Source organism: Coptis chinensis, chromosome 7 (genome assembly GCF_015680905.1).
Source record: "Coptis chinensis isolate HL-2020 chromosome 7, ASM1568090v1, whole genome shotgun sequence".
In the NCBI taxonomy this organism is placed as follows: Eukaryota; Viridiplantae; Streptophyta; class Magnoliopsida; order Ranunculales; family Ranunculaceae; genus Coptis; species Coptis chinensis.
The window spans coordinates 95,211,693-95,234,063 of record NC_141462.1 but is presented as its reverse complement, the minus strand read 5'-3'; the positions used below and the strand labels follow the sequence as shown (position 1 = coordinate 95,234,063).

The 22,371-nt window shown below is 35.4% G+C and overlaps 2 protein-coding genes across 2 annotated transcripts; both read right to left on the bottom strand.

Annotated features, from left to right (window-relative positions):
* Positions 1 to 146: 146 nt before the first annotated feature.
* On the bottom strand, positions 147 to 7,682 carry LOC147490210 (uncharacterized). The gene is given in 8 exon segments (XM_086572895.1): positions 147 to 702; positions 794 to 1,036; positions 1,703 to 1,877; positions 4,346 to 4,432; positions 4,518 to 4,584; positions 4,703 to 4,884; positions 6,095 to 7,366; positions 7,368 to 7,682. Coding segments are annotated over 5 exon segments (1,650 nt in total). The 5' UTR covers positions 7,458 to 7,682; the 3' UTR covers positions 147 to 702; positions 794 to 1,036; positions 1,703 to 1,877; positions 4,346 to 4,393.
* A 311-nt stretch (positions 7,683 to 7,993) lies between these two features.
* Positions 7,994 to 10,179, bottom strand: LOC147490209 (uncharacterized). The gene is made up of 2 exons (XM_086574827.1): positions 9,348 to 10,179; positions 7,994 to 9,048 (listed from the first exon to the last, which is right to left on the bottom strand). The coding sequence occupies exons 1-2, from the start codon at positions 10,177 to 10,179 to the stop codon at positions 7,994 to 7,996; spliced, it is 1,887 nt and encodes a 628-aa protein (XP_086430953.1).
* Positions 10,180 to 22,371: the final 12,192 nt, after the last annotated feature.

The following is a 22,371-nucleotide window of genomic DNA, read 5'->3' as shown; positions in this document are numbered from 1 at the left end:
GCCAACATGTTATTGACCAGTCCTTAAACCCGATTGAGAATATTATGTTATTAACAGCACCTTTACTGCATCAGCTTCTGTAATACCATACCCTAAACTCTAAACTCTCAATAAATAAACCTATAAATAGGTGCAATACATAGATGGAGACAATTATTTTTCAAATATCCATCTGCAACATGCTGTATGAAATAAACTAAAACAATTGTCAGATTCAAACAATTGACAAATTCAAAGATTTTCTACAGTGATTTTAAAGATACTACAACAGTCATCTATAAAATCTATAACCTATTCGATAGAAAATCATCCTCACTTCAAAACTATTGGGTCAGATACATGAGTTGCTCTTGTGCTTGCTAAATCCTAAGTCTATCTAATCTCTGAAACAGTATAACACTCTAACTCCTTAAACATTTCTGCCTATAATCAAATTCATGTGCCTACGTAAAAGATCCAACAAAACACACCAAATGGAAAGTTTTTTCATAGTTTTTTCCTTCTACAGGAAGAAGGAAGACCATTTGCATTTCTTAAAAATCTAATGAATAAGGATTAGAATGCTACACAGCTACTCCTATACAGTCAGCGGTTCCAGCATCCACCCTCTTTTTTTCTTCTTGCACTAGTGCTTTTACCACTTCATGGAACCGGCGCCTGAAGCTTGGCAATCTAGAAAGCATTGAACAAAAGCCTTGCAACCTGAAATGAAAAACACAAGACAGATTAAGAATACAGCCAGCCCTAAACCACATACGCCACTCGACTTAAAATAAGAGAGATATTGCATTACCTTCTACTAATGCTATGCAACTGAGCACTTTTGATCTCATCAACTGGTGGAACTCCACTATTGTTCCAAGCATTAACTCTTTTTTCATTACCACAATAAAGACACAATTTGTACAGATATAGTTCCTCTGTCTCTTTCAAATGCAGACTCTTAATCTGCTCTTTCATGACCGACATGGGCTCAAAAAGCCAGTCAAAAACCCTTCCCTCTGGCGATTCACACTAGTCAGTACAACATTGTCACCTGATGTAACATAAAAGGGTTACATTCCAATAAGCAATAGCAGGTAGATATATGAGGAAGAATTGTGATCTTGAAAACAAGGTAGACCAAGAGAGCCTCACTTATTACAAATTTTTGGATTTATGTACAAGAGTGGTAACTACAAACCGCTCTATCCTTCTTGTTGTAACATTCTACTATGATCACTTATTTTTTTCAACAAACACAATGACCCTTTGCACACCACTTCATCAAATTCTAGCAATCGGCATATCAGCAAAACCAAGCAAACACAATATATAACTTGGTGATTGGCTCACCAGTAACGGGGTGACTCTTCCAATAGGAAGAAATGGTGAGAACACACATTAATTGTACCAATTGGAGAGCAAAAATACTCCGAACAACAACAAAGACAGAAAAAAAATCCTAACTGTATGGTGTATTCCCCTGTCGCTAATGACTATTAGCAGTTCATTACAGGAAGATACCAAATTTAAAAGATAGTCCAACTGATTTTAATTTTTCATTCGAGACAATCCAGAAGTTGTTGAATGAATGACCTCAATAACCAAGCTCAAGTACTACACAGTGTATACTCAGGCAGAGATTCACAACTCAGTATAAGGACAACACTAAACTTTGATGCAAAAATGACATGTATAGTCAGCAAAATACTATACTTACGCATGAGAAATCCGGTTGACTCACACTCGATTGAGTGAAAAAAGCACTGTAAAAATGTATATGCAGGAGTTCCAATGTTAACTATGTTGCTCTTCGAATATTGTCATGCTTCCAAATCTTTGACGCCAATGGCTCCAGCAGCAAGAAGCTCTCTCCCAATAAAATTATCCCATATCTGATACCAAAATGTAAAAGCAAGTAAGTATACAAAATGTGACTACTCACACCTATTTCAAGATATGCATTTCTTGAGGACATCACTTAAGGAAAAAAAAATGTAATATGAAATAAAAGAGTAAGGGCCGCCCAGCCACATTCATACCATCCCTCCATCCAAACAGAATTGTGTTTTAAACAAGGTGATCTTAGGTGTTTAAAGAGTGAGGAACTGAATGATAGTATGGTTGGCTACCAAAAGCCTGTTTACACGTCTTCAATGAGCTCCCATATCTCTAAAGTGCATGAAACGGCATAAGCCATACGTTTCCTCGTGGCTCACCCAACTGGAACTATAATGCAACTTTAGATCGTGGGTGCCTGCAGTTGCTTAACGTTTGGATTTGAACTGAACACTGCAAAGTGTACAATACTTGAATAATATAATCTTGCTTCCGAACAAACAATTCCCCTTTCACTAATGACTGTCTTTGCAAAGAACGGTACTATGGACGGTCTTGCGAGCCAGTACTGAGTCGATATCCTATCCACTCACCTGTGTGTGAAGAGAATATTTCCACATTAAAATAACAATAACAAGTTTCATCATCCTTTGCTAGTAAACCTTGAACCACTTTGTACATCACCCAGTCTAGGCAAGGGTAACTGTTACCTTCACATATAAATCTTTCTATTTGACATAGCAATCCTTTCTTGGGAGTTTCTGGAAAAAGGACCAATTGTTTTGTTAATGGATTGCATACATAATAATACAAGTGGTCTAGGAACGCTTTCACCTAAACTCATATTTGCTCTCACAAAATTCAACCAATGCCTGACACCCTTCTCCAAACAAGAGCCGACTTGTCTTTTCCCTTCCACTTGATGGCACAAATTCTGGTCAAGCAGGATTGTGACAACCATCAGTAAGTGAGTCCTTCCATCCAATTTTCAAACTCAATAAGGCACCAAGCAAAGGGCTCAGAATCTCACAATGACCATAGGAATGGACCATTGCCACTTCTATTGGCGAAAAACTAAATAAGGTTCTCAACCAATACGGATCAGGTTTCGGCTCATTCTCATAAAGAATTTGCTTCCTAATCCCTTTTTACTTTTTCTTCGAGGGACAGAAGTACTTAATAATCTTTTCTTCCATCCAATTTTCAAACTCAGTAAGGCACCAAGCAAAGGGCTCAGAATCCCACAATGACCATAGGAATGGACCATTGCCACTTCTATTGGCGAAAAACTAAATAAGGTTTTCAACCAATACAGATCAGGTTTCGGCTCATTCTCATTAAGAATTTGCTTCCTAGTCCCTTTTAATCCCACAATGACCATAGGAATGGACCATTGCCGCTTCTATTGGCAAAAAACTAAATAAGGTTCTCAACCAATACGGTTAAGGCTTCGGCTCGAATTTGCCTCCTAGTTCCTTTTTTTCTTTTTCTTCTTCTTTTTCATCGTTCTAGGTTCCTCTTTCTCCTTTTTCTCTTGATTCCTAACAGGAGTACTAGAGCTGATTTGATCAACCCAAACACATTTTTATCCCTGACACCTTTATCCAAACAAGAGCTGATTTGAGCAACCCCAAAACCTTTGTATCCCTTACACTCTTCTCCAAACAACCCATCAACATAATGTACCTGTATCGAGTTGAGTGAGAGGAGATATCAAGTGAGGAGAAAGAGAAGAGGGCGCGAGTTCCTAGCGCGAGAGAAAGAGAAAGAGACTGGCGCGAGAGAAGAGTGAGGAGAAATCAGTTTGTGCGAGAACGAGAGTGAGGACAGACAGAAACCAACCAAAATACTTTTTGGGTCACTTTACCCCCTGTCGGCCTAGAACGTTCGCTACATTCACTTGACTATGTACTTAAAATTGTCGATATATTCCAATATATGGGGAATGTGGGATATATTACCTTGATTGGAATTCTAACAGGAGTCAAATATTGGGACATTTTTCATGTAATCTATTTCTTTGGTTTATGGCCATGTACAAATGCCAACAATTTTGAAATTTCTGTTGTTACAATATGGGAATTTGTGGCTTATACTTCATCTCAGTAATTCTCAGCATCTAGTTTCCCAAGATAGTTTACTACGTCCACACATTTTACACAGAATTACTAGTATTTTTGTGCAGGCCTGGAACGATATCACTATACATGGAAGGAGGCAAACAGTTTGATCTGCAAGCAGAGGAGAAGCAATGGTAATGGGGTCATCCATAACCCTCTCCAACCATTCCAAACATCTCAACATAAGATTGAAAACCTGCCTATTCTTAAGCTGCATGAAAAAGATAGCAACTGTACCGGTCAACACCCAGAGCATGGTATATACAAAGAGACGGCAATGAGCTCCATTATTCCATTGATGATATGGTTATATCTTTCTCAAAACTGACTTGTTTATAAAGAGGAACATGGGGATGCAAAGATAATAAACACTGGGTAAACAAACATTTCTCATACGGTCATACCTCCAAGATCCAGAAGCAGCAAATCGACCATTTATTGTTAAAAAACAACTATTTTGTCATATTTCGCCACTTGTCCTTCAAATCACCCTGTAAAAATATACTTAATTATTAATTTTAAGGGTGCGAGTCCACAGGAAAAAATTTCTAAACGGACATCCAATACAAGAATTACCGCAGTTCTCTCTTCAAATATTTCGCGGTTGTTGTCTAAGATCACCGACCAGTTCCCTCTCCCATACCTTCACCATCACAAAAGGAAAAAACATATCAAACCATTTATTCACATCCAATCATAACAAAAAGCTTTGAAATTTAGAGAGGAAAAATTTCAGGAATAAACACTTCAAAATCGCTCACTCTTTGACAGCATCGATTAAAGCTTGTTCTTCAAATAAACTCCACTTCTTAGGTTTTCTCCTTCCAGCCAAAATCCTATTCGGTTTCCTTTTTAAAGGAGTCACGAGCCTCCTCCTTGGGCTGGGTAAGCGTGGACGATTAGGAGATCCTTGAGAAGAGGAATGGATTGTATCATCCTCCCACTGCATCCAATAAGCACAATGAATAAAGGAAAAAGGGAAGTAGGAATAGAGATAAGAAGTTGCAATCAAACTAAAAGAAAGCTTACATATGTATCAAGCAGTAATTGTAAACTAAAACATGTTAGATTCTTCATATTTGCCAGTTCACTTTTCATCAATCATAGCAATGGAAATTGACAGGAGGACATAAACTGCAGCTATAAATATATCTGACACTTTTCCATGGTTGAATGCGAGTAATTCGCAAAACAAAGTTAACCAAGGGGCTTCTAGTATATCATCTAAATAACATTGACAATATCCTACCAAAAAGTACCTATGCACAAAAGGCTCAAAATCTAATATATCACCAAAGCAAGAACAGTAATTAAAAAATAAAAATAAAAAATAACTAGTAATAACAGTAATTAACAAAACACAGTAAACGAAAAGGCAACTCAATTTTTCTAAGTTACATTGACACGTATACGTGTGTCAGTATCCGACACGGACACGAACTGTCGGACCGCGGCAAAATATCAAAATTGAGGTATATTACATACTATATGTGTTAGTGTGTGTCCGACACAGACACATGGATGTGTATCCGACACGGATTATTTTTGAAATTTGGCGTGTCCATGTAACATAGCAATTTTGATATGCATAAAAATTCATTTAACTCCTCCAAGAAAATATCAAAGGCCCCCTTTTTCAGTGGAGCCATATTCTCTTCTTAATCCAATTGGTTAAAATTTTAATAATGGGCACTGAGAGAACCACACTATGGAATCAACCAAATACCTCAGACTCCAGCCAAAAACTCAAATATTAACCACTCCTGTATTTACACATATACTGTTAACAGGACTGTTCCTTTTGCATCTCTATGTGATCCCAATTAAACATCAAGCCACTTATCTAATTAATACCCACAAGCCTATCAGCCTATGGAATCAACCTAAATGAATTCAAAAAGAAGAAAAAAAATCCTTAAATCTTCAGCAGAAGCTTAGCATATTTGACATCCGTTAATAAGCAAACTACGTTCCCCACAAATATATATATATACATGAAAATTGGATCCACTGTTACCTAATAAAACAATATAATTACCAATGATATCCAAAAATTTATGAGACAAGAATTAACGTTCGAGCCATATTACTGAAATTAATTATAAGTACCCAAAGACACCAAAATGACACTAGATAACAATAATAATAGCTACCTCATAAGTACGAGCAGTCCCATTCCTCTCCATCAAGCTAGGTCGTGAAACATGAACAGCTCCACATTCCTTGTCAACAGGTTGATCACATCTATCCATGTCTACCTCATTACGGTGTTCTGCTGCATGAACATTAGTCGCCTTTTCTTTTGCCAAATCAGCTGATATAGTTGCAGCCATGAATAAAGCATCTGGAAGTGGGTCATTCACCATATCATGCAAGTCTAAAACACTAGAGTTAAGAGCTTCCTGTATTTTCCTGAACTCAGGTGTTAGGACAAGAGTGTATTTCTTAGTTGTTATATGAGGATCTCCCTCAACAGAATCCACCTCCATCTGGCTAATTTCATCTCCTGAAAAGGTTCCATGATGTTCGTCCAAATTTTCACCCAATGCATTAACAGAAGATTCTTGTCTCCCTCCAACTTGATCAAATATTAGAGTATTATCGGGAAAATGTATCGCAACAGCCTTTTCATGCACTGTATTTGAAGCCGGTTCCAGGAAGGACGGGCCCGACTTTTGAGGTGTGCCTTTACCTTTCTCATTCACTTTCGGACATACAGATGTTTGAAATGGGTTGTAAGTCATAGTTGTTACACAAGGGTTATCAACAGAAGAATCCACATCCATCTTTCTAAAGTCATTTTCTGACACATCACCATTAATTTCACCCAAATTGTCACCATGTCCAAGAAAAGAGCACTCTTCCCCCACACAAACTTGATTAACTGTCGAAGTATTAGTTAACACAGGAACATCTGCACCCTTCTCGCACATTGTTTCACCAAGCAATTCCAAGAAAGAAGGGCCCATTTCTTTTGTTACTTCTTCCATAAACACTCGAACCAATTTGAGAGCATCATTTCGTGTATCTTTCTTAGAAAAATACTCGTAAACACTAACATTCCGCACCGCCACCTCTAGCACATTCGTCAAGTCTTTAGACCAACTCGAAACCAAACTAACTTTCTCCCCTTTCTCCATATCACCCAACCTCCCTCTCCAAATTCTATCCACTGCCTTACTATACTCTTTCATATTTTTCGGCTCCTCTCTCAAGTACATCACCACGCATTCCACCGCAACTGCACAATACGCCTCCTTCATAGAATCCAATATTCCAACACCCTCTCTATAATCCAACTCTTCAATCAATTCAAGTGTCTCAAGTATCTTCTCCGAAACCAAACCTTTTTCTATCTCCCAACGTATCCTTCTCAATAGAAAAGTTTTCATCATACGGTGGTGGTTTAATCGTAGGGGCAAGTGCAGGTAAAAGAAGGTTTATTACATTATCTTCAATTGGTTGTCGAAGAAGGAATTCAAGAACCCATCTCTTATCTATCATATCGTCTTCCATTAAGTTCTAACTGCAAAAGTCTAAAAACAAGTAGAAATAAAAACTTAAAACTCAAATTGAGCAATACCCATGTCTTGGAATCAATCAAAATGGGTAACTAACACATAATTGAAAACATAGTGCTTGAAATTTGATTGAATTGCTGTTCTAGGGTTTTGAAAAATGTTAGGCAAGTAGTTAGGTTTTATTTTTTCTATGCTTTGTGAAATAAAATGGTTTGTAAAAAACAGGTGGAAGTAATAAACAATAAAATAAGAAAGTAGATTACCTCTAAAAGATAGAAGTGAGAGCCTCCCGCCCTGTTTCCTGTCTTTGAATTAATTTATATATTTTCTCAACTGGTTCGTGGAATTTGGGATAAACACCCCTAATTTTGTATATATTTGCTCTAACGGGCTTCAGGACCTTTTTTATATTTTTGCGAGTTTCTTTCATATATCGGAAAATCTCACAAAATTTCGCAAAATATTTTGATTTTTAATGTGTCTTTTTTTTTCTTTTTTTTTTTTTTTCGATAATAAACTTTTCATTTATCTCTAAACTTTATACATAGGGGTTACTGAGTCATAAATCCAGCTTGGTGGGGGGCTTATCCCTGCATATCTGTTTGCCCACTTGGCAATTTTATGCGCCTCCCCATTACTATTTCCTGGAATCCAAAAAAACTTTACATTGAAGGTATCTTTCTCCTCCTGACATACTCTAAAAGCCTCTTTTGTTCTGCTGAAATGTTCTTCTGAAATCCACTCCAGACCAGAATCTTCAGTTAGTGCTTTCATGAGGACTTGATTGTCTCCCAGTATCACTATGCTAGACACTTCTAGTTTCCTTGCTAGCATTGCTGACAAAGTCGCTCCTACACATTCTGCTTGTATTGCATCTTGGCACTTGAATTTGGTATATACTGCCCCTTGTATTCTTCCTCTCTGACACTTACATATCGCAGCTGCAGCTCCTCTGTTAGTGACTTTGTCATATGCTCCATCAAAATATATTATATGCCTATCCTTGTATAACTCCTTCTCTCTGTTACCAAATTCTATAGTATGTGCAAGAGGCTCAGGGATCCTATTCGCCATAAAGAGTTCTTCATTGGGTTTGTAGGCTTCAAGAGCTTGACTGGTGTGGAAAGAAGCTTGTCTATATAATTCTGAAAAAGATGGGGGTTTCTTCTCAAATTTGATGTTATTTCTTCCTTTCCAAATCTCCATTAGCAGTTCCATGCTGTATAGTTTGGCAAACTCTCCTTCAGTGTCATTTTTCTTTATTCCCCAATTCAGCATAGTATCTAGTATTATTCTGACATCTTTTTGTACATTCTGTATCCATCTTAACCCAAGTTCTGATCCCATCCATGCTGCCCTACTCCATTCACAGCCAAAGAAGCAATGATAATCTGTTTCCAGTTCTCTGCCACAGAAAGCACAACTTGCATCTCCATTGAATTTTCTTTTCAACAAGACATCCCCAGTTGGAAGCCCTCCAACATACAATTTCCATATGAATTGCTGAGTTCCTGCGTCAACCTTTAACCCCCATATTTTCCGTATGGTTTTGAGATTTGTCTTCGAGCATTCTCCCTTCTCAGTTGCTTTAGAAACATGTTTATAAGCTGATTTTACTGTAAAAGCACCTTTTGTATCTCTCCACCAAATGATCTTATCCCGAGTCTTGTCTTACTCCTTTGAGCTTGATGTTTTCTCGATATTGGTTCGGGAAACAATTCTCCCAACCTTTCTTGATTCCAAATAATATGATTTGATGCCGGTAGATCACTTACTTTTTACTACCATCATCCATCACGAAAAGAGAATTCTTCCTTCATGTATTCTGACAAAAGGATAGGTTTACTGTTAAGGATGATCCATGGTTCTGTAAAGGTTTTTATACTTGCTCCATTTCCCAATCTCCACATGTATCCTTTCTCTACTGCTTGTTTACTATTCATGACTCCTCTCCAGAAAAAAGACCTTGGTGTTTTCTTTGATTGTGCCTCTTGTGAAAATGAATCCCACTTATAAATGCTTCTAAAAGTTTGGGACCAAATTGAATCACTGTCATTTATCACCCTCCAGCTATGCTTTGCGAGCATCGCAGTATTCATGTCCTTTGCTCTTCGAAATCCAAGTCCTCCATGTGTCTTAGGTCTGCATAAGGTTTCCCACTTCAAAGTATGCCAAGCTTTGGCATCTTTTTTTCCACTCCACCAGAAATCTCTGTTTATTTGATCTAACTTCTTGTGGATTCTTCCTGGTAGTTGATACACCCCCATAGCATATATAGGGACTGCTTGCCCTATTGCTTTAACCATTGTTGTCCTGCTGGCTTGAGAAAGTACTTTGGCCTTCCATCCTGTTACCTTTTTCTGCAAGTTTTCTATTAAGTACTCGAAATCCTCTCCTTTCTTTTTACTCAGAAGTATAGGGACTCCTAAGTATTTTTCTTTCTCTTTAAAGCTTCTGACCTTCCATCTTCTCATCAATATTTTCTGATGCTTGTGATGCACGTTGCTGCTGAAGAAGACGCTAGATTTCTCCCAACTGACCTCCTGTCCTGTAGCTGTGCAGTATTTACTGAGAACATCCTTCATGTTGCTTGTTTCTTCCCAACTGGCCTTACTAAAAGTGATCAAATCATCTGCATACAGTAGATGACTTATTGGAGGTGAGTTTCTCCTAACCTTGATCCCATTCAGCTTCTTGTCTTCTTCTGCTCTCTTCATCGCCAAAGTTACTTCCGGTGTTATGGAGTTATGGTCATTTTCAAGATATTTTAGTGAGAATTACTGATAATTTTAGGGTACGTGTGGCCAAAGTTAGGGGTATTGTGGTCATTTTTGTTATTTTATTATTCATGGAGATTATGATAGGTTTTGGTCCATTTAATTTTTGGTTGTGCAACGTTGCCATCTCTTGGATATATACACAACATCCGAAATATGCAGTTGGCTCTCTCGTGACGTGGTGACTGGTGAGTTGTGAAACAAGCTAATGGAGAGAGTGGCCTTTGTCACCACTCCGTAGGGCTTAATAAGTACACTAAACAAGTCTTTAAAATGGATGATGTTGAGTAACAGAGTAAGCATTAAATTCCAATTTCAAAAACACTAGACAACACTCAAGTACACTCTACTCAACATATATACCTAACATGCAAAATCTAGTAGGCCAGTAGAGAGATTGTTAATATGTGAGCAGTCATCCGTCAATTCTAAAATAGCTCAACATCCCATATATTCCCTTGATGACCTTCACAAAGACACAGCAGGCACACAGCTTCACAGACACAAACAGTTAATTAACAGGACCGCATTATAACGAACATCAGAAAACAACCCCTCTAAACGTTGTTGGTATGGGGTCCATTTCATATTAGAACTTAGGGAAGTTTCAAACTCATCTTCAAGTTGAAACAAGAGACAATACCTTGTGACAGGCATTATGGTTTGTTCCCAATTAACAACATATTTCGGATACAAATCCACATGCTTTTTTGTGGTCAGCATTTCTAATTGGACCAACGAAGTCCCTGTAAAGGAGATCACTGTGGGACTCATTAGGATCCCAGTGCTTAATTCACCCCAGTGCCCCAGAAATAAATAGCCAGGATCGCTTTTTTACTTGATTAGTCAATTTTTGTTAGGAACCACAATCCAAATTTACCAATTACTTGCAACAATATAAATTTTTCTCTCAAATTTACCAATTACGAAAATGTCAATCCAAACATAATGAAAATTCTTTAAGTCCTTAAAACATATTTTTCTCTCCAGTTTTCAAAATTGGATTGTAAACTGTCTTTTAAGATAGAATTGATTTTTTATTTTTATAAAAACAACACTTCAATTCCATAGAATTAGCGAACTCAATATTGTGTTTTGACTAAGAACAGAGAGGAGAAAAAATGTGATAAGGGATGTTTGTTCATGTAAAAATGTATGATATTTATAAGAGAGCGATGTATTTTCGAAACAACAAAATAACTGTTTGAACAGTCATATTTTTTTAAAGGACACACTTTTTCTGCATAATGTAATGTTTCAAACTATTGCATCTTTTGAAATATTGCACTTTTTCGGTATAATATAACATTTCGAACGGTTGCACCATTTCATAAATGTTTTTTCTCTTTATTATTTCAAGTGAAATTGTTAAGCCTTACGGGCTCAAACGGATTGGACATTGTTAAGAAAAATGCTTCAGCACATGTTTCTTGTTGAGTTTGAGTGTGTTCCGTCTCTACGGAAAATTAGTGGTACCCTTTGGGCCTAACCCAAATAGCCACAATTATGTCTTTATAAACTCAATAACTCTTTAGTGTTCTTTACATGTGAGACTAAGTGTTTTTGGACACTCATTTTTCAACCATTTCATCTCAAATGGGATAATTTGGGAAACAAATTACTCATTCATTTTTCAATGAATTTATGCAAATCCAAATTCTATGTGTTCACAACACTTTGAACTTTCAATTGCACACCCATTTTTCTAACAATTTTATATATTTTTGTATAAATATTTACTTGACCACTTAAAGAACATAAAGTATATAAGTATCTAACTATTTCTTGTGGCTCATAAATGTCCCAAATGATTTTCGTATGTTTACATACACAAATTATTATAATTGGTACTATTTTTTTTCTTCAATATAATATGAATGGAACTATTTTAATACTGTATACTCATTTGTTTTTTTTATGTTGATGAGGTAACTCATCTTACTATAATAGGTCCGGTCATCAAGAAATATGAAAAATAAAAACCTTTGCTGTTGAATTGAATTCCAACAAGATTATATTTATTTTACATATATCTGTGTTATAGCTAGGAAAAGTTTGTGAACCACGACCGTAGTCCAAAATGTCATTACTATAGTTGCTATATGTATCCTAGACTCGCTTTCCCCTCGAATACTTATATGCCAATTGCCGATCACAATGACATCGAATTGTTATTGCATTAGGCAAGTTAAGCTTACAACTAACTAGTAAAAGTCAATTTCAATCAACCAACAAACCAAGGAAACAAATAGGGAAACAATATGCGGTTTCTCGGGGATTACATATATGTGATTTTGCCCATCCCTAATATTGACTCACGCCGAAAATAAGTTTGTTAGAACTTAGAAGAATATTGGATTGTCCTTCTTTACAAGTAATCTCTCCTCAAAATGAAAAGGTCCAAGATGTTAAAACGATGAGTAAGATATCGTCAAGAGCCAGACATGTTTATTTTAATCAGTAAAAAGAATAAAATGTACTCAGATTTTTTCTTTTAAGTGGGAGACAAAATCAAACTTGACAAGAGCAAGAAAGATTTGGTGAGAGGAAATTCTTATAGGAGGGCAGAAAGGAAGATGTATATGTATGACCTTAGACTGGCGCATAATCATATATTTTGTCTTCTGGTTAAGTCATTGTCACAATTATATTTTAATTTGTTTCCAATGTCTTATACTCTTGTCGACTTCTATAGAAATCAAAGCATATAGTATAACCTGAAAAATTGTTTGAAAATGATGCATGAACAAAAGATGCCGTGATTATCGAAAAAAGAAAAGAACATAAGATGCCGCGAGTCCCGGCCGTTTACATCATTACATGTGCCATAACATGGTAGGGTTGCAGCATATCCCCACGTTTTTGGTTTTTACTACAACTTTTAACTTACACACAAACATATATACGTATGTGCACGGTCACCACTCACCACGGTGCATCCTTTCAACACTCAAAATATTACAATTTTTTTCCTCTAATCTTTATCAAAACAAGACAAAAAATAAAGTATAAAAATAAAAAATGATCGATGCACACGTATGGGATTGTTCAATCAATGAAAGAAGCGTTGTAAGATCAAAAAATACACGAGAAGTATTTTTATTTGTATGTGAATTAATTATAGATCTCAAGAGTATTGAGAAGCAAACACGTCGTAGTAGTGATAGTTTTTATATATATTTTTCTTAAATAATTGGGAGACAGGGAATAACGTAGAAGTGTAAATTTGCACTCCGTTAGTCTTTCGTTCTTTCCATGAATTCAGCGAGAAATCATTGATTTTGCACAAATTCTTGGTGATGTACTTTTTACAATCTTATAACAATGCCAATATATACATAGCTATGGGATGGTTATAACTTATATGAACTCTACTAAAACAAATTCTAAATGAACACCGTCATTTAACTCAATGAATTAGAAGCTGATTTTTTATAGAAACTTAACTCAATGAATTAGAAATTGTTTTTTGGTGGAGATATTCTCCATACAATAGAGATTATCCTCACAAAAAATCAACTCATTTGATGATGTACAACCTCATCAAAAATCGTTTAGAAAGTTATGAAATTATCCAACGGTATATATTTTTTTGGGTTAACTAGTATTACCCCCCCCACTAGATGAGCTAATTAGGATTTTCCCCCCACTAGATGGAAAATTAGGGTCTCTCCCTAAATACACAAAAAAAAAAAGTCAAAGTGGGTTGACCAAAAAAAAATTGTGTGTATTTAGGGGGGAGACCCTAATTTCCATCTAATCTAGTGGGAAATCTAAATGGCTCATCAGGGGTAATACTAGTTCACCCTATTTTTTTTATTTTGATACAACTTTTGACAATGTTAGACATATTCAATTGAGGCTTTTTTTGTGGGGGGTCTCCATCATGAAATATCTCCACAAAAAATTAGTCCTCAATTCATTTTGTAAGTTTATTTTTAGGAGTGGAGTAACTTTGGAGTCACTATAAGGTGGAGTTCATATAACCATCCCCTTTACCTATATACGATTTTACAATCTAAAAATAGGTTGTATTACATAATATTATCATCACGAGATCTATTTTAGATATAGCCGAAGCACCATCATAACTAATTTCTATTTCTAAAATCAAAATAGCAAAAATCGAATTTAACACGTGTGTGCGATCTATGTGTGTATAATGAGAGTATCATATGACTTTTATAAAGGGTCGCGGTATTGACACTCCACTTTATAGAATTGGCACCCCTTTGACCAATTCTAAGTTACTAGCAACCCTCCATTAATCACATAAAAAACACTCACGGCAAGAAGTTACCGCAAGATCGCACAATCTACGGCATCGAGTTGCCGCGAGATCCTATATCCCACGGAAGGTGGTTGTCGTAGGTCATTTTTTATTTTAATTTTTTTTTAATAGCCACCGTAAAAAAAGTTAGTTGTCGTGAGATGATTGTGTTAACTAAAATTGAGTCTTTTCTTGTGTTAATTATTAAAGCTCTTCTTTATTAATTTGATCATAATTTTTTTTTATAGCATATGAATATATTTGCCGCGAGATAGCAAAATTATGCTTCGATTATATATATTTTTTTGTCATGGTTTTGGTGTTGTTCTTGGAGTATATAAAGAAGCTTTAAAGAAAAAAAAAATTAGGTATACATATGTCGTGTGTGTTAAATACGCAAAATTTGAAGTAGAAAAAAAAAACAAAAAACACAAAAAAAATGTTCCGCGACAACTGTCTGCTGTGGGATATAGGGTCTCGTGGCCAGTGGCGGAGCCAGGAAAGTAAGTGAAGGTGAGCCAGCCAGACAACAACCAAGCATACAAAAAAATAATAATAATATCAAGTCTAAATAATATTAGAAATAATTAAATCTAAACAAATACTTGTTCATAGTTGTCCTCGGCGGCCTTCTTTTTCGTCATCTTTCTTCATCTTCTAAAAGCGTTGTAAGATCAACTCGGTATCAATGCTATCAAAAACTTATTTTTCAATGTATGTTATTAAACAATTATTCAACCATTCATCCGCCATCCGATTGCGCAGACGATTCTTTATGATATTCATAGCAGAAAATGCCCTCTCCACAGTGGCAGTAGCCAGTAGCAACAAGTAAAATCAGCGCCAACTTAATCAACAAATAAACAAGTGGGTACACAATGTCTTTCTTCGTCTCAACCATTTTTTTGGCTAGGCCACTAATTCCATTTACTGCACCAAACTTAGTATCGGAACGCACATCAATAATATAATTCTCAAGCTGATCCGCTAATTCCATCTGATCTATCTCTGAAAAATCATCGGGATAAAGTCAAGCAAAATAGATCAATTTTTGCTTATCGAAAGAAACAAACGATTCACTAGGATCAAGACATGTCATACAAAGAAGTAATTCTGTGTTTACTTCATTAAACCGGTCGTTTAACTCTTGAAGTTGCAAATCAATACAGTGATAGAATAATCCAACACAATAGTAATGTAAATTGGTGTTTCCTTCTGCTTTTCGTCGAGACCTCCCTCGAGCCATATACATCTCTTCCATATTTGGAACAACCACATCATGCTTGGCACATAGTGAAGAAACTTCAGTCAAGAGACTATCCCATCCATCATCTCTCATCGCTTGTAAACGTACCTTTGTTATTTTAACAAGAGTCATGGCATTGACAATATCTTGGTCTTCACGCTGCAAAGCCTTTGATAAATCATTGCTAATTCCTAGTATTGCTTTCATCAAATGCAAATTGAAGATAAATTCAAAAAGATCGCGAAATCTAATAATCCGTAAGCCTCACCTCTTTGTTTCGAGCTTGAACCATTTTCTGCTACATTATCAAGCACATCAACCATCTTGAACCATAAGTGGCTATCATGCCAAGAAGTGTATAATAGTGTGAGCCCCATCGAGTGTCACCAGATCGTTTAAGACTAGTCTCTTGATTCAACCCTTTGCCACTTGAAATTTCTCCGCTTTGTAACGCTGCAACAACTCTAGCCTTCATTGCATCGCTGACATATCTAAATTACATGAAGCTCTAACAGTATTTACCACATTAGAGAGAATACTAAAAAGGTTAGCGATTGACTCATGGTTCTTTGCAACTGATACAATTCAAGGGCTAACTGAAGCTGATGAGCAAAACAATGAACATAAAATGCAGACTCGTTCTCCTTCATTACAAGTGCTTTTAGCCCATTCAAATCACCTTGCATATTGCTGGCCCCATCATACCCTTGTCCACGCAGTCTAGATATGCTCAACCCATGCTTGGAGAACAACTCATCGATTGCCTTTTTAAGTGTTACTGTACTAGTTTCCTTAACATGCACAACTCCAAAAAATCTCTCAATCACGCAACCTTTCTTGTCGACATAACGTAAAACAACTGCCATTTGCTCCTTAATTGATATATCACGTGCTTTATCAACTAAAATAGCAAATAATGAATTTCCATAATCTTTTAGAATAGTATTTGTAGTTTCCACAAAGCAGTATTAATTCACAATATTTTTGGATATCGTGAGGTCAATTTCCGATTTTAGAAGCATTATCAAGAACTTTCTTAATGACTTCGTTATGATATTTCAGAAACCGTATAAGTTCAAGAAAATTACCTTTATTGATCGACTCATCTGATTCATCATGGCCACGGAAAGCTAAACATTGTCTCAAAAGAAACCTAATGCAATCAGTTATTGCAGTTAGGTGTATTCGATAATCCCTTCGAACTTGGTCAAATTGTCTGTGAAGAAATGTCTCGATATGTTGCTCTTGATTTAACAAAGCCTATGCTGCCCTATAAGCAATATTATGAGCACTATTTGGTCCTCCAATATGCTCTCTTAATTTGGTTTTCTTTTCCCAATTAGCAAACCCCCTGTGAGAAAAAAAAACATCCCCACCTCCTTGTGCCCCCTTATTAGGTTTAAAGAGATAACAATATAGACAAAACGCGGCATCCTCGTAAATACTATATTCCAACCAACTAAACTCCTCATACCACTTTTTCTGAAAGTGTCGGATTCTCTTACCTCTTGGAGGAAAAGCATGATTAGGTTGGCAAGGACCCCTAAGCAAATATGCTCTTCTCACCGAGTCTTGATCATTAGGATGATAATCTGAAATCTTTTTCCTCAGTGCAGGGTCTCCCTGAAGACTAGACAAGTCAAGTTCTTCACGTTGAACCCTCTTTGACGTGGGTTGTTCAACACCACCATCTTCAGTTTCATGGTGACTTCGCTTTGAGGAGGATCCTACTTCAACACTAACAACATTATTTGTGTTATTAGGTGGCTGAGTAGGTTGAGCGGGCAACGACTTTCCTTTGATCAAATACTTTAACATGTCTGTTTAAATAATTAAAATAAACCATTAATCAACTGAATTGAAATTGCACTAATTAAAATAAACCACCAATGTTATTATGATATTCACAAAATAAAATTAAATAAAAATATGTGGTTTAATGAATTTACAAAAAGAATACAAAAAAATTAAAAAACATGGTTTAGGAATCAACATGAAAAGATAAAAAAAAATAAGACAAGAAATTTAATAATATTAGGCTTACCTAGAAGACTTTAGAATAAAGAGGCAAATAGTCAAAGTCGAGTACGGTCTCGGGGTTTTTGTTTCAGTGGTTGTTTGTCTTGGGGTATTGGGGTTTTTTGTTTCGGTGTGTGTGCTGTGCTTGTTTTTTAATTTTGTCTTTTTATGGGTTATGGGTTTGGGTTTTTGGTTCGAGGCAATTAGGCAAATACTGTTGAGTGATGCTGTGATGGACTGATGTCTGATGGTATTCTTAATTTCTTAAATTTGTCGGACTCATGAGAAAGTGAAGTACGATGGACAAAGTCTTTTATACCATCGAGTCCCTTTTTGGTTACCACTTTTTAGTTTCTGTCAAACCTTAAACAGTAAAAAAAAAAAAATTGTTTGCTGAAAGTTGAGGGTGGCAGCGATGCACTTAGGCCCCACGGCTCCGTCATTGCCTTCGTGGCAACCGCCTTTCTTTTGAGATATGAGATCCTGGCAACCTGATATCGTAAAACTATCGGGCATGTAGAGTGTAAAAGGATATATAAGGAATAACTATTATTGTTTTACTTTTAGCCAAAAGAGTGTCAATCCCATAAAGTAGAGTGCCAATACCGCGCCCCTTTATAAATGGGATCCCTTATTTATAAATATTATTATAATTTTCTCACATCTTGACAAAGATCCTAATAATTATTTACTCAAATTATAACCGACAACACACACAATGTCTTGCTTTCCATGTATATACGTCCAACTAAGGGTGGAATTCGAGCTAAACGAGCCGAGCTTTACTATGCTCAAGCTCGGCTCGTTAATTACACGAGTTTTAAATTGAGCTCGAGGCGAGCCTGAGTGGTTCGGTTATTTTACAATACAAATATGCTATTTGAGCTAAACGAGCCGAGCTTCATCAAGCTCATTTGTTACATGAGCTTTAATTTGAGCTTGAGCTCGGCTCATATAGTTAAACTAGCTAGCTCAAGCCAAGATCCGAGCTGAGCCCGAGCCACTCCACTCGAATTCCACCCTTACGTCCAACATATACCATTAGTATAATCTCTTATTTTTGTACTAATTTTAGTTTAAAAAAGAAAGGTAAATTTCAAAAGAAATATAAAGAAACAAGAAGAAAAATAAATAAATAATCATGGGAGAAAATTACTGTGTGATTCCTTCTCCAAAGATTTCAGGTGCCAAAAACCAAAAACGCACCAACTGTTTCATATACATACAATTAACTAAAAGTTGCATGATGTTTACTTAGATTTATTAATGTCTCCTAGAAATTTTGGTTAAATGTTGTGTTAAAGATACAACAATAACTAATTATGTGAAATGCTTCGTGAGTCGGATTTCAATTGAAAAAGTTTGAAAGTGACACACTCATGATTATAATTGCTTGCAAATTGGTACCGAATCCAATTAACACGAGAAATTGTTGTAAAGAGATGTGTACAATTGTACATTCAATCTCATGAAGGGCAGAGAGGCTCAAATGTTCTTTTCAATATTGTTAAGGAATATATATACATATATAGATGTGTGTGTGAAGCAAGGTTACAAACTCTTGATCATTAGGTTACAAACCCTTGATCATTAGAATTAACGTCTTAACTCTTAAGTACACATGACCAACTTAAACATATTAAAATCACTTATTTATAACTAGTCTCATGCACGTAGAACAATTTCAAGCCCCACTATTATTATTTTTTTTAATTTTAAATTTACAATAGAATTGAATTACTATTTTACCTCTATGTGCAATTATTTTTCCAATCCTAGAGCCCACTAAACATACACGTTTGACAATTGTGAAAATACAATTTTACCTCTAAAATATAGAAAAAAAACAAAAAAAATTGTGAAATTACCAAAATATCCCTACATCTATACCAATCACTATTCACTCGACTCCTCATTTTTTTATTTATTAAAGATTTGAGTGAATTCATGATTGTGTTATGATGATCTATAAATCTTTTTCTTTTTCTCACTTACTGCACATCAATCACAGCATTTATTAATAGCTCAATAGTTAGAGTCATATATATGCGTAAGTGATTTTCCTCGTGTTTCTCCTCCAAGAAGTCACAAGAAAAAGCAAAAACAAAAATAAAAATAGGCAGAGTTCCGTCTGTTTGTGGTCAATATTTTCTACTTTTTAATAGCACAAACCATTAGTGCTTAACATTAACCGTGTGACTGTTATATCAAATTTATAATTCGGGGAAAGTTACAGAGATCATATGCAATTTATTTACTAGATTATCGGAAAAAACATGCAATTTTTTTACTAACAGATCCAAAAAGAACATAAAAAGAATGATATGTTCTTGAAGAAAAAGATGCAAAACAGATGAAGTACAGATCAAAGTAGTAGGCACCGTCCCCCAACCAAAAAGTCTTATATTTTGACCAGGTTCCACGTCATCCGCCAACAAATTAATATGGTGCTCCATGTGATTCAACTGTGCAATCAGAAAGCAAACATGTAAGCATCCATGATTGCCATGTCATATACAGGTGAGACAGGTCACATGACATTAGAAACATCTCTTTAATGTTCTGTTCTTCCAACGACCCTCCCTTTTACTCTTTAAGACGTGAAAAAGAAAATTCAAAGTGATCTACGGATCTCAAAGCAATTGAAATCTTGATTTATCTTTTGGCAGTCACTTGGCACTCTGCTATAATTCCCTAAAGATGAACATGGTCATTTTTCTAATCCAATATTGAGCTTAGGTAATGTAAAGTATTAGTGGATCCAACATGTTCTAATACGGGTTGTATAAACATTTCCTTTTTGGTTAATTGCATAGTGTACCAAAATCAAATGGTCACAATCTGGATAACTGATGTGATCAAAATTCCAAACCTGTAGTACAAAAATGGATAGATTTTCCCATTTTATAAAAATTACCTTGTCTTGAAGTTTTGTAATGCTTGTATAGTATATGTTGCACAAGAAATGGAGAGAGTGTGGAGTTGCAATCAATTACTTATGTACAAGATTTGTGCTCAATTTCTTCAAGGGTGTTATCGTGTTAATATAATATATATGATTTGCGAACAGACAATATTGGAACTTGGAAATATAAACATAGTACTAATGTACTGCCATTTACAAAGATTTTCCCATTATTAAGTATAGAAGTTGATCTAAACTCACCAATTAAACTATTGTAGCCGTGTTTTTCTGTGTACGATACAAATATACGGGGTAATTAAAAAATAGCAATCCCCCCAAATTTAAAGCTGTCTTTTGCGATATCTCCCATACCCCACGTTTTCAACTTATGCTAGTTAATAGTTTTGGTAAAACTGTCAAAAAATAAAAACAAAACATAATCGATTAATAAATTCTAGAGGTTACAAAAATACCCCTCGAACTAAACTTACTATTGACATGTAAGATTTCAAACAAATATTTTGAACTGTTGATTAGAATAACCGGTCGATTTGAACTCTTATTTATTTGGGTTTGTTGGGTTTTAGATGCAAATAAACCATCGTTAATTGTTGGTTTCTTTTCAACTTTTTAGTTTGGAATCTTTGATTAAAATCTATCTAACAAAACAGAATGGTGTGCCGCCCCGAAGGTCCTATTTGACGGCTCAAAATCTTTTTCAACAAAATATGACGTGGCGATTCTAAGTGATTTAGGAGTTTGTACAATTTTGTTAAAACACTCAGTATCTATCGGATCTATCCAAAAGGTCAACAATTACAATGGATTTAAACATTGAAAAAGCCCATATCTTTATCGGCCGGGCTCCAAATTTGATATAGTGAGCTTATGGATAATAGAAAATTGGGCTGGCTTTGATTGGGTTTTCCGCATCGGCGCGCCGACGAAGTTGTTCAAGTCTTTTGACGCAAACCCTAACCCCAAGATAATATAAGATGTTAGTTGATGTTGTTGTTGTTGTTGTTCCTCTCTCCCGCCTTTGATGGTATGGTTAATAAGACCATAATACAAAATATCACAATATATCGCGATAAATATCGAGATTTCGGTAAAGAATATGTAAATATTGCGATATGCTTAGAGATATATATATTAACCCAAATATCAACGATATTTCACGATATTTTAAGATATATTTACGATATTTAGAGGTCGATATTATCGATATTTTAATATATATTGCAATATTTAGAGATATTTTGTGTATATAACAATTTTATTTAATATTTATCATTATATTTCAAATAAATATAAATTATATATCATAATATATTAAAAAATATTGACAATATCTACGATATTTATCGATATTTTAGATATATCTACGATATTTGCATATGAAACAATGTCAACTATCCCCAAATAGAATGATATATCCACGATACATATCCATAAATCAGAAATTGATATTTTACTATATCCTGATATTTTATCCTATAAATAAAACAATGTATAAGAGACAAACATATAAGGACACGTGTCACTACTAATACCCTCACAATTTGCAATCTCCTCTTCCTTCACCACCACCAGCAAAAATTACCATCAACAATAATAGCTATCAAAATTCATTAACCATATGCAAAGATGGATGCAAATTAAAATCATAATCAAACACCAAATTCAAACTCA